General features: G+C 38.1%; 2 protein-coding genes across 8 annotated transcripts in view; both read right to left on the bottom strand.

The window, feature by feature from the left end:
• LOC139757189 (uncharacterized) overlaps positions 1 to 13382 on the bottom strand; it is a 145513-nt gene that overhangs the window by 57341 nt on the left and 74790 nt on the right. The gene's annotated exons all lie outside the window — the stretch shown is intronic.
• LOC139757190 (uncharacterized) overlaps positions 1 to 13382 on the bottom strand; it is a 34010-nt gene that overhangs the window by 11268 nt on the left and 9360 nt on the right. The window contains exon 2 of one of the 3 annotated variants that reach the window (XM_071677341.1): positions 1571 to 6998. The exons of 1 other annotated variant lie outside the window; for it this stretch is intronic. In XM_071677341.1, coding sequence (XP_071533442.1) covers positions 4980 to 5933 — 954 coding nt within the window. In that variant the 5' untranslated portion in view covers positions 5934 to 6998 and the 3' untranslated portion in view covers positions 1571 to 4979. Of the gene's footprint in view, positions 1 to 1570; positions 6999 to 10870; positions 12326 to 13382 lie in introns of those variants that run through there. One more of the 3 variants, XR_011714534.1, reaches the window with a different exon arrangement.

Below are 13382 nucleotides of genomic sequence, written 5' to 3'. Positions count from 1 at the left end.
CCCCCTTCTTACAGGCCTTTAAGCCCACCTCGAGACTTCTACTCTGTGTGATTCATCTGGTTCACGAAAGTTCATCTCTAAGAAGAGGCCTTTTAGCAAGGCGTGTGTCTCCTCTCATGTAAAAAAAAAACCGTCTTTGTGTTGCACTAGCAGATTCGTGCTCTAGGACGTATTATGGCACTGTGAACACTCATATAGCTTCTCTCCTGTATGAACTCTCATGTGGTGCAATTTGGGTAGGTCTCTCAGAAAAGCATTTTAGGCAATGCGAACATTCATATGGCTTCTTTCCGGTATGAAGATTCAAGTGATTCTATAAGTGATTCATACGTTTGAAGGTCTTTTGATAGGCTGCACATTCACAGAGCCTCTCTCCTGTTTGAATTCTCAAATAACTCTTTTCGGAGAAGGTCTTTTGGCAGTGTGAACATTCATACGCTTTCTTTCCTGTATGGAATGGCTTATGAAATGAGGTTTTCTCTTTTAAATTACCCCTATAAGAAAAGGTCTTCTGGAACTGTGAGCATTCGAATGGTTATTGTAGAGCACACATTCATACTGATTCTTTCCTGTATGAACTCTCATGTGCTCCGCTAAATCACTTCACTGTTAAAGGTATTTTGGGAATGTGAACATTTAGATGGCTTCTCTCCTACATGTGCTTTAATGCAGTGCATTAATTTACCCATATGAGAGAAAGTCTTTAAGCATTGTGTACATTCAAAAGGATTTTGTCTTATGTATATATTCGTGTGAGCCCTTAAATGATTGCCCTGAGTGAAGGTCTTACTGCAGAGTACACATTCGTAGGGCTTCTCCCCTGTATGAATTCTCATGTGTTCCGTCAAATTACTGGTTTAAGATCTGGCAATGTTGACCATTTATATGGCTTCTCTCCTGTATGTGCTTTCATATGGTGCATTAAATTACTCCTACGAGAGAAGATCTTCAAGCACCGCGTACATTAAGGACGTCAAACTAAGTCATCAGTAAAGAACTCAAAAACAGATTCAAAAAATAGATAGACATTGACTTTAAGAAGGAATAGGAAAGTATTTCTTTGAAATAATTTCCATGTGAGTGGATTGAGCTGCTGAATAATATTACGAGCATAAAGGTCTGGCACGTTTCAAACACTGAGGAACAATGGCTGGCAGTAAATAGGAACTGTATACAAGTGGCCAAAAGGCTTAGAACACTGTACTATGTTGTACGTTTTGTTTCCCACAACTCTACAAGACAATCTTACACATATACAACCTCGTGTTATGGAGAAAGGATTCCATTTACCAGTGTGAGATGCTTGTAAGAGAAAGTACCTCTTTGGTGTTTCCGTTTGAGTCATTTATTGATAAATTAAGAGAACCAACACCAAATACATAAATTTGCATTCATGGTGTGAAAAAATATAAATCTGAAATAAGAGTCTGATTTCAAAGAAAATCTAAAGGGAAAATTTTGGTGTAATTTGAGTGTGGTTGAGTAAGGAACGACTTGTCAAAAAACTCTCAATATTTCTTGACAAAGATAAGTTTTATATTATCTTTATTATCGGCAAAACGTCAGTGAAGTTGCCATATAAATAAACGACAGTAAAAACACCTGGTTCTTCTATCTTTGACTCAACCGTAACATTTATCATATACATATTTTCCTGGCGGTTCTTACTAGCCTTTTCCTGCGCGTTAGCGAGGGAGCGTCGGGAACAGAGGAGCACAGCAGTCTTTGAGGATAAGTACTCACTTGACTCCTTCCTCTGTTCATAACAAAAGACAGGAAAATTACCAACCACTCCGCTGACGCCCTTTTTTTAATCGCCTTCTACAACAGGCGGGACCATGCGTGGCATTACTTCTCCACTACTCTTAAAGAATTATATTGATTTAAATACCTGTAAATAGGTAGAGAGACAGAGATAGATAGATTTATAGACAGAGATAAAGACAGATATATATATATATATATATATATATATATATATATATATATATATATATATATATATATATATATGGATATAAAGATATATAGACAGATAGATATAGATATAACTAATTGTCTTTCCAGCGAGACAGTGGCAGGAATAAACGATCGAAGGCTTCATTTGTATACATCCATTCCCTAATTGTAATGTATAAGATGTACTGAAATCAAAGCTTACCATCCAAAACCAAGCACTACAGCCTAACGCTTCATATGTCCTGGTTCAGCAGGTCGCCCCCCATTCACCACAAAGATCCAAATCATTCTTTCTCAAATATACCTCTCACCCTCCTGAATAGTCAAGACCCAGTACCCTGAAGTAGTTACTCCCAGCTAGGGCGATACAAACATCTTCACTCACAAATTATCGTAATATTGTTACTTTTATTTTCCTTACACGACAGCAGAAACCTTGCAGTTTTTTCTTACTTTATCTTACCTTGAGGATATTTTTGAGCTTTTAAACTGAGTAAACCGTATTATGCAAGGCAATTGGGGCAATATCCCGTCTTCATGTATAACAATAATGCTCTGAGAGATATGTGAAGACTTGGGAAGTGAAACTGAACAAAATGATATGTTCCCAAATACTGACTCGTCGAACGGAAGCGAAATTTAGCCACTAGTTTAAACACTAGAACAGAATAAGTCAAAGCAGTATTTCCCAAATATCATCCACTGACAGTTATATAAATGTTTGTGATTCGTTTTCACAGAAACTACATCAAACCAATCGCACATTAGTCTCAAAGAGTAAGAAGCGGCAGCTGATACCAGTAATGATGGCACTTCCATAATAAAGTTCTTCGTAGAAATGGCATTTGACACGTTTGATGACGGATTAAACACCTTCTAATAGTACTAAAGGTTCATATAATCCCCTTGCACTTATCCACGTCTTACCTGTGTGAACTGGGATTATAAAAACGAAAAGGGAGAGGGATTACAAACAATTGTAAGAAGAAATGCGAGCATACCCGTTCAGTATTCCAATTAATATAGAAAAGACGTAAGTCTTAGAAAAAAAAAAAAACGAACATTTTACTAGACAATATGAAGTCAATTCAGGTTACGCTTCTGTTCGTTTCATAATTGCATACGGCCTCTCACTTAAGCGGAACATCAAATAACACACAAATGAACTCTCAGGGGAAGAGCTCTGGACAGTGTGAATATTCATGTCGCTTCCTTCTTCTCTGAAGTACCAAAGGCTTGAAGTAATTCCTCTATGAGAGATTATATCACCGAAACCATTTGCATGTTATTTCCCCAGTGTGAGTTAACATTATGTAGTGCAATAGAACTCGCCTAGTACAAGTGTCTTTGGTAGGGTAAACATTCATATGACTTCGCTGCTCATTAAGCGATAAATACCTTCTCTACGAGATCTTTTGGCAGCATATGAACATGCATGTGGTTTCTTCATGGGGAATCAAATCCTCCAACCAATGGTTCTTCAATAGGGAGACTTTCAGGTATACATGCTTTACCAAAATACCTTTCAGTAAGGTCTTTTGACAATGAGAACACTCCTATGGTCTGTATATGGTCTGTGTCAACATTCCTGTGACCATGAGCCATTTCCGACGTCTTCGAAATGCTTTCATTCATCCGGATTCTTTCCTCCATGGATTCATTTGGCCCTCTAGAAGAGGGTTTTTTTTGACAATGAACAGTCATTTGCCTTTTCTTTAACTTATATCACTAAATGACATTTCTGTAAAGGATATTCTGATACTCTGAATAATTTTGTAGCTTCCGCATATCTTGTCGACTGCTTCACTAAAAAATGCCCTTCTGGGAGAAGGTCTTTTGGGAAATTGGAAATCCAAATATCGTCTCTCGTTAGGGTAAGTCTTGTCCTGCACTGAAACACACTCGTAGAAGTTATTTTCGCACACTAAACATTGAGAGAGCGTCCCTCCTGTTTGAATAGCAATTGGGTTCATAAAAATACTTCTGTGAATGAAGGTCTGTTGACACTGAACATTCATTTGGCGTTTTCTCTCGGGAGGAAATCGTTCGTATGGCTTGATTCTCAATATAAATTGTCGTTTTTTTTCTTAGGTACCTCTTTCAATGGATGCCTATTGGCATAATAGGCATCCAAATGGCTTCTCTCTTATATAAGTATTTATCTGGATTACAACTATACTTTTCTGTGTACATTATCTTAAAATATATATCTGGATTACAACTATACTTTTCTGTGTACATTATCTTAAAATATATAAATAATTTTGTGGCTCTTCTGCTTTATGAAGTTCTAAAATACACCTGCAACACCCGATATTTTAGTATAAACTTTAAAATGGTTTCTCTCCTGTATGAACCTTCATTTTGCACACTGCAGCTACCCCTGCGGATGTAGTAGCACCCTACGGATGTAGGTCTTTTTGGAACTGTGAACATTTATACGGACTCTCTTCAGCACGATCTCTCATATGTTTTTCTACATTTACACAGCTTTTCTCCTGTATGAATCTTTGGATGCTGTACCAGATTGCTCCTCTGAGGAGAGGCCTTTATGCTCAATGAACATTTGAACACCTTCTTTCCTTTATGAACATTCATATGGCTGCTATGGTATTTTACAGGTTGTATATATTCAATTACCCTTCAGATAGGCAGTCTTTAGGCACTGTGAACATTCAAATGACCTCCTTTCTGTATGAACATTCAGTTACTGAAACTACATCTCTGGAAGGTCTATCGGCACACTGCACATCCATATGGCATCTCTCCTGTATGAACTCAGATGTGCTGTATGAATTCTCTCCTGTATGAACTCAGATGTGCTGTATGAATTCTCTCCTTCGAGAGAAACTTTAGAAGCACTGATATGGCTTCTCTCTTGTATGAACTCCCATGTGCTCTACTTAATGAACCCTCGGAAAGAATGTCCACTGACCATGTGAACACTGAAAAGGTTTCTCTTTTATATAAACTCTCACGTGCCACAGTAAACTTCCTTAATGGGTAAGGGTCACTTAGCACTACGAACGTTGATATGGCTTGTCTCTGGTATGAACTTTCATATGCTGCACTAATGTACTTCTCTGAGAGAAGGTTCTTTGACATTGTGTACATTCATAAGGCTTCTCTCCAGTATGAATTCTCATGTGATACACTATATGATTCTTCCGGGAGAAGGTCTTTTGGCATTGTTCACATTTATATGGCTTCTCTCCAGTATGTATTTTCATATGTTGATCTAGATTACACCTGTATGAGAAGGACTTTTGGCATTGAGAACATTGAAATGGCTTCTCCCCTGTATGAACTTTCATGTGTTTTCCAAGACCACTCGCTTGGGAGAAGGTCTTTTGGCAATGTGAACATTCATATGGCTTTTCTCCTGTATGAATCTTCATATGCTGAGCTAAGTGATGCTTCATGGAGAAGGTCTTTTGACAATGAGTACATTTATGCGGTTTCTCTCCGGTATGAATTTTCACGTGACTCGCTAAATTACTTCTCTGGGAGAAGGTCTTTTGGCACTGTAAACATTCGTATGGCTTCTCTCCAGTGTGAACTTTCATGTGTTGCCCTAGATTACCCCTCTGTGAAAAAGACTTTTTGCAGAGTGAGCATTTAAACGGCCTCTCCCCTGTATGAATCTTTATATGATTTACTAGAGCAGTCTTCTGACTAAAGGTTTTTTGGCACTGTAAACATTCATGTGTCTTCCCTCTAGCATGACTACTCATGTGGGTTTGCAAGGCGCTCCTCAGTGCGAAGGTCATTTGGCACAGGGAACATTCATAGGGCTTTTCTCTGGTATGAATTTTCATATGACGTACCAAGTTGCCCTTGAGGGTGTAAGTGTTGTCGCAGAGGGAACACCTGAAATCTTTGTCGCCTGTATGAGTATACATGTGCATTTTCATGCTTGAATTCTTCATAAATGTTTTGTCGCACAGTAAACATGTGAATCGTTTGCCCTCCATGTTAGTTTCAGTTGATTGGTAACGCCTGACAACCACCCCCCACCCCTATGCTCTGAGAGAACGCCAGATATGGAAGCAATGACCCTAGAAGGTGAGGTGTTTGGGATGTATACAAAATCGGTGAGTGTTTCTCAGCTGTCGAGTCAAACAAACCCCGGTCATCCACGGTTATGTACAGTGAAATGTTCCAAAGCCGCGCGTGATGCAGACTTCTGGTCTCGTGTCTGCCGTCCTTAGAATGTCAGGTATCCGATCTCCCAGTTATAGTTATGAAACGCTACACCCTGCACCCCAACGCATCCAGCTAAACATGATCATACCCTCGGTTTACGATTTAAATATTCTCATAAGTAACAGGTTCATTAGCCCCTTTTAGCATACAATTCCTCAAAACAACGCATCCTACCGTAAGCTGTAAGTGTACTATATGTGTTTGCATATGTATGATAGGGAATCATTGAAATAGAAATATACTTAACATTACAGTAATTCAAGAGAGGACCTGACTCCTAAAAAATATAGATCTAAACAGAAATATAGCAATACGTGTTGGTAAACGAAACTTAAATGTATATATATATCAATAAACAATCTCTTTTAAACATCAACTACTTTGGTCTTAGGAAATGTGGCTAATGATAACATGACTTGAGAGAATACTGCTGCAACCAGTTTGATGGCAGTAAACATTTAGCTACGATGCTTCTCACTTGTTGTCAAACCTTTTCCTCTATTTTAACTTTCTTCTTTTCGTTATTGTAACGTTTTTATGCCACTGTTACTTTTGATCATCAGGGTTGTTCCTTTAGTCCCTTTCTTAATGTAATACTCTTAATGCCATCAATATCCTTCAGCTGTTTCTACATATCCAATCATTATGCATCTTTGATAGATTCTGTATCTTTGTAGTTGATTGTATTACATCATCGTACGTTGATGTTCTTGTAAGGCTCTTCTCACTCACTCCTACAAATGCTATATTTCGTTCTTGTGCCAGCTTGTCAGTCAGGTGGGTTTGGAGGCACATATCACACACGTTCTTGTGCTGAACGCCAGCAGGAGCAGCTGCCAATGATAGAAAAGTAAATATTAGTACCAAGAACCGCCACCAAGGAAGAGATTAGAATATTACATGAGATACTGACGATATTCCAAGATGAGGTCGTCATAATACTGAGGATCTTATATAGAGTGGTCAAAGCTTTTAAACGTTTGTGTTAAGACAACGTGTGATGTTCTTGATATCAGGTCCTCACTAAGCCAGTGTTTATCGGCCGGATTCTCCCGGCTACACCCAAGTCCGGGTCTTTGATCACCACGATCCCTTATCATCCCTACAGGAGTAAATGGGCTGAGGCATAGAGTATACGTATCCACTCACAGACAACTAACCACAAGAGGGGCAAAACAAAGCAAATCTAAGCCATTTTTCTGATTTCCTTTTTCGACGACGTACTCATTAAGAGATTTACGACACTTACTCTGGGATACAATGTTACTCTTAGCTCAGCGGGCACAGCTCGCTAACGTCCCGGTACACCTCCGCTTCGCATCCCACCGTTTGAGAAACACTGTACTATTATGGAGGTAAGATCTCTCGAACACTTAACTATTATCGTTAATTGAAGCTAAGACCCGTCACATGGTGTTGTGACACTGAGATGTGAAATTTGACTTTATATAGATATCATGACATCAACATTAACTGTTCATGATGTATAAAGATAGATTCATATTCTTCCTTTTTTTTTTTATGAGGTTCACACCCTTAACGTCGACTTGACTTTGTATCAAAATTAAATCGATGGCACCAGAGACTAAGAGGATATAGAAATCAGACTCCCATCATCAAGACATTATACATTAAAGATGAAATTATTGAAGTCAAAGACTCACGATGTATAGAATGAATTCCAGTTCCAAGATACGTAATGTATGAAGGCAAAGAGGACGAAACTCTCCTTTCTGCTATAAAAATGTAGATTGCGCTAAAACTTCATGCAAATATTGAAATTCTGAGCAAATTCGACATTGCAGACCGTAAAGATCTCTTTCCAAAACAAGGTAGTAAAATCGCCAGGTAGAATGGAATAAACCTTAAGACCAAAAGTGTAATGCAAATGTGGCAAAAAAAAAAAAAGCTCCAAATCGAACTGTAATACACATACAAATTAACAGCAAACGTTGTTAATGAAAAGACTATATACACGTTTAGGTTGGGCAAACATTTCCTCAGTTTGGATATTTCGTAAACGAAAGGAATTCATATATATATATATATATATATATATATATATATATATATATATATATATATATATATATATATATATATATATTCCTATGAGTCCAAGGGAAATGAAACACGATAAGTTCCCAAGTGCACTTTCGTGTAATAATCACATCATCAGGGAAGCTACAAGAAAGAAATATAACAGTAAGATTCGAAAGATGAAACTCATGACTCAAAGCATTCATAGAGTGATGGCCACTGTAGTGTACTGTGGTATCGTCCGGTGTAGTGTACTTGGATACTATAGTCTGTAGCTAAATATTGTCTGCCTTCATTCTATCCTGTTGAATTCCGTGCCTCCTGTACTTCAGTCGTGTATGATTTCTTATTCTTGCAGTAGGTTGTTATAATAGGGAGTGAAGGACGGAGTGAAAGCATTCTAATTGTTCCATCCTTACCTCATCTACACAGAACAGCCATTATCAACCACAAACCAACACAAAACTGTGGCCAACCAACCAACTTTCTGTTACTTGTTTGCTTTTATATATAGTCCACTTGGAACCTTTAACTCGTATGTTAAAAGAGATCAGATCCTTAACTTCGAATGCAAGATACGGAAGTTTAAAATTCCAATCATTCTTATGTTGTTGTGTGTCACAACTTCTATATTAATATGAAATACATTAATCTAGCTATTGGGGAAACTGTTGACTTATTTCGAAATACTTGTAGGAAAAAAAACTAGCTTAACATTTGAAAAATATATTACCAAACAAGAAAAGTGGTATAATGTATATAAACGTGCACTAATGGTTTGCGAAAATATATTTTTGAAATATAGGATTTATCTTAAAGATAATCACAAGGATAAATAATGAAGTAATTAATGCAAGGCAGAGCAGGTAATCATTACTCAATCAAAAGGACTCAATATTTATTACAATAAATATCTTTTACATTGTCATTAACATAGCGAAACTGTCAGGTAAAATGACCAGTGGCATTATAACCCAACTCTACCCGTAACTTTACATTAAGATTTAACATAAACATTTTTCATAAACCTGCTCGCCATTTTCTGCGTTATCAAAGGATTGTCAGACACAACAGAGGTGAGCGTCTGACAAGAAATTCTCGCCTGGTTTCTTCCTTTGCTTCCCTTTCAGAAAGTTATGATACAGAAAGGGAAGATTTAAAGCCCCCACTTTCCTCTTAGTCGCCTGATATGACACGCATACATATCCTACATGGCTTCAAACAACCACAGTCCCCCTCCCGCACAATACTAGTGGCAGTAGACTTCAACAAAGCATTTGACACTGTCACCCAACACATCCGCACACAAAAGATACTTGATATTCATCTGTTCCTGATGCTACCTCGTTCACATGGTAAATACTATCGTATAAAAAAAGAAATGATATATGTACATAAGCAAAAAAGTTATTGGATTAATCCAAAGAATAACAATTCCATCACACTCATTTTAGATGCGATTGTCTTTCTGAAGAAACTGGTCACATTTTGAAACGTACATCCATAATGAATGATTCTTCCAGATGATGAATAACACAGTGAATACGTGAAGGCGCTCCACGAAATTAGGTATCTGGGTAGGATTCATTTCTGCATGAACTTTCAAAAGCTATACTCACATAAACATCTCTGGAAGAGAGATTAATGGCATCTCGTCATTTAGAATGTTCACATGGCTTCCATATGTATTAAGAGTCGTATCATGTGAAAAAAAAAAAAAGAAATAAGGACTCATCTTTGAAAGGATATCCAGTAATGTGAACATTCACGTAAAAACAGCCATGTCCTGCTATAAAAGAGATACTCTTCAAGAGATCTTACCGCATTGTGTACATTCATTTACTTTATAACTAGTTATGGGCTTAGGTAAAGCACTATTGTGAAATAAAGGCGCCTTATGTACTCTCATGTGCTTCACTAAATTACTCCTTTGACAGAAGATCTTTAGGCATTGTAAACATTTAAATGACTTGTGTGGACATTCATGTGAGTCCATAAATGACACCTCTGGGAAAATGTCTTTTGGCATTGTGTACATTCATACGGCTTTTCTCCTGTATGAACTCTTATGTGCTTCACTAAGCGACACTTAAGTGCAAAGGTCTTCTGACAATGTGAACATTCAAATGGCTTCTCTCCAGTATGAATTGACATGTGCGTCACTAAACAATGCTTATATGAGAAGGTCTTTTGGCACTGTGAACATTCATACGGCCTCTCTCCAGTATGAACTTTTATATGCTGCCGGAGATTACTCTTACAGGGGAAGGTCTTTTGGCAATGTGAGCATTCGTAAGGCCTCTCTTTCGCATGAACTAACATATGGTTATGTAAGCTTCCCTGATATAAGAAGGTCTTTTGGCACTGGGAACATTCAAATTGCTTCTCTCTTGTGTGGATATTCATGTGAGTTAATAAATAACTCCTTAGGGAAAAGGTCTTCTGACAATGTGAACATTCATATGGCTTTTCTCCAGTATGAACTAACATGTGCTTCAATGAATATTTCCTAAAGGAGAAGGATTTTTGGCAATGTGCACATTCATACGGCTTTCCTTGTTTGTGAACATTCATGTGTAGTGCTAAATTCCCCTTCAAAGTGAAGGCCTTTAGACAATAAGAACATTCATATGGCTTCTCTCCTGTATGAGCATTCATGTGATGCACTTCTAAAGCCTTCCTCGTTGCGAAGGCCTTTAAGCAGTAAGAACATTCCTGTGGCTTTTCTCCTGTATGAATATCATGTGATGAGCTAATTTACTCCAGCCGCAGAAGGTGTTTTGGCACTGGGAACATTCATACGGCTTCTCTCCTGTACGAATTGTCATATGCTTCCTTAAGTTGTATTTATTGGTGAAAGTCTTTTGGCAATGTGAACAATGGAATGGCCTCTCTCCCGCATGAAGTGGCATATGCTTCACTAAACTCCCTTTACTCTAAAAAGGTCTTTTGGCAATGCGCACATTCATACGGCTTTCCTTCTTTATGAATTTTCATGTGTCGTACTAAATTCCTCAGATCTGCATATACCTTTCGGCAGTAAGAGCATTCATAGGGCTTCTCTCCTGTATGAAGATTCATGCGATGCGCTAAATCACTCCTGTGGGAGAAGGTCTTTTGGCACTGGTCATTTGTCACTCGTTTGCTCTCCATAACCCAGTGGTCTCTTGGCACTGGTCATATGTCACTCGTTTGCTCTCCATAACCCAGTCTTGTGATAGACTGCAATCCACTGGTGCCACCCCCGACAACCACTTGTGTTCAGGGAGTGAGTACCAAAGGTGAAGGAAATGGCCTTGGCAGTCGTGTTTGGGATGTGCATAAGAACGATGAGCACGGTGCTCTTCTCTCCAGCCAACCTAGTGTGGCGGAGAATGTGAATTCTGGTGCTCTGTTTGCCTTCCTTAGAATATCGTGCATTTTCCGTCCAAATCACCCATGATGCAGAATAGTACAACCTGCACCTCAGCACAATTAGTTAATCATGGTACTTCCCGCGGTTTACCATCAAGAATCCTTGCTCTTGTTCTGACAAATAATAAGTCAGTAGTCCATCCTTGTGTATGTTCTCGTACGATGAAAGTCTGCCAATTTTTAGCTCCATTGGATCATTTAACATGTATACTGTACATGAACATCATAAAAGAATAACCAACAAGTCATTTACTTATAACAATTCACCTATATTACGTATACACACTAAAAGCGGTCTTAGTCACGGTCGCACAGTTTTACCGTAGATAACAACAGCTGTTTTAAGCCTCAACTTCGTTCTAAATAAAGACCAAGTGTGGCTAATAATAACATAAACATTTAAGCCTTAACTCTGGTCCTTCACACTTGGGGTAAACCATTTCTTTTTCTATCCGTTTTGACTCTGTTCATGTCGTTCATGTCTCATTTTCATGCCACTGTTATTGGTCCTGCACACTCTTACTGACGCTAATGTACTTCAGACTTTTCTGCGTATTGTAGTTTAGCGCATAACTATCTCGTGTTGTTCTTCCTCTTCTCGTTAGGCTCCTGCAATTGGTGTATTTCGTCCTTGTGCCAGCTTGTCAGTCAAGAGAGTTTGGAGGCACATATCACACGGTCTTGTGTTGAACACCAGCAGGAGCAGCTGCCAATGACAGAAAAGTAAACATTAGTAATACACATGAGATCTTTAGCGTCAAGGTCGGCCAGCTGGTAAAGAAAGCCATCTTACTATTCTATCCTTACCTTCGCTACTTATTCTTGAAAACAGATCAACAGATAAGTGAGTCATAGGCCAACGGGCCTTCTGTTATCCGTTTTTCATATCTCCTATCGGTACCCTTAAGACACGTTAGATTGGGTCTTTATTTTCAAATGCAAATCTGGACGCCATACACAAATCATATCCTAAGGTTGAACTGATATAGATATATAGAGAGATAGATAGATAGATAGATAGAGACATTGATAAATAACCACGAGATAAATGAAACACGGTAATTTCCCAAGTGCACTTTCGTGTAACGATCATATCGTCAGAGGAGATACAAAAAGGACATAGATGTAGAACGGTCAGTTGATATACAAGGAAGAGACGTAGCTAAGACGCCCATTTTCCTCGTGGTTAGCAGCATATAATACTAGATCACGCGCACAACTGCTACGCAACACGGTTAACGCTAATCTACGGTAGGTTAAGGGATGAAATTAAACTCAGGGGGAACAAAAAACTATTTACATTTAAAGAGACAAATATATCACAATCCAGATAAGTTTTCAAACCAAGAAATCTCTTCCTCCTCACAAACACATTATAAGAATAATGATAATTCTAATACACTTTACACATGGGCGATATATATATGTATATATATATATATATATATATATATATATATATATATATATATATATATATATATATATATATATAATCAAGTCAGCTTCAGGAATGAAGGACTCACAACACCCTTCTGGGTATTAATTAGAGGAATAACTATACGAGGTCAGTTATGATTGGCTGACAAAAAGAAATATGTAAATGAGAAGCTGACGTCACTCTTGACATGCCGATATCTCGACTGTGATTGGTTAGAGGTCCCCTACCGACCATCACTCCATTCAGCTTTGGTTGAAAAACCAGAAACATTTAAATGAGATGCTGACGTCACAGTTGAGCTATGACTGACAAAGATCGCCTA

This window comes from Panulirus ornatus, chromosome 25, assembly GCF_036320965.1.
Source record: "Panulirus ornatus isolate Po-2019 chromosome 25, ASM3632096v1, whole genome shotgun sequence".
Taxonomy (NCBI): Eukaryota; Metazoa; Arthropoda; class Malacostraca; order Decapoda; family Palinuridae; genus Panulirus; species Panulirus ornatus.
Note: the sequence above shows the minus strand (reverse complement) of the source record. Positions and strands in the feature narration are given on the sequence as shown.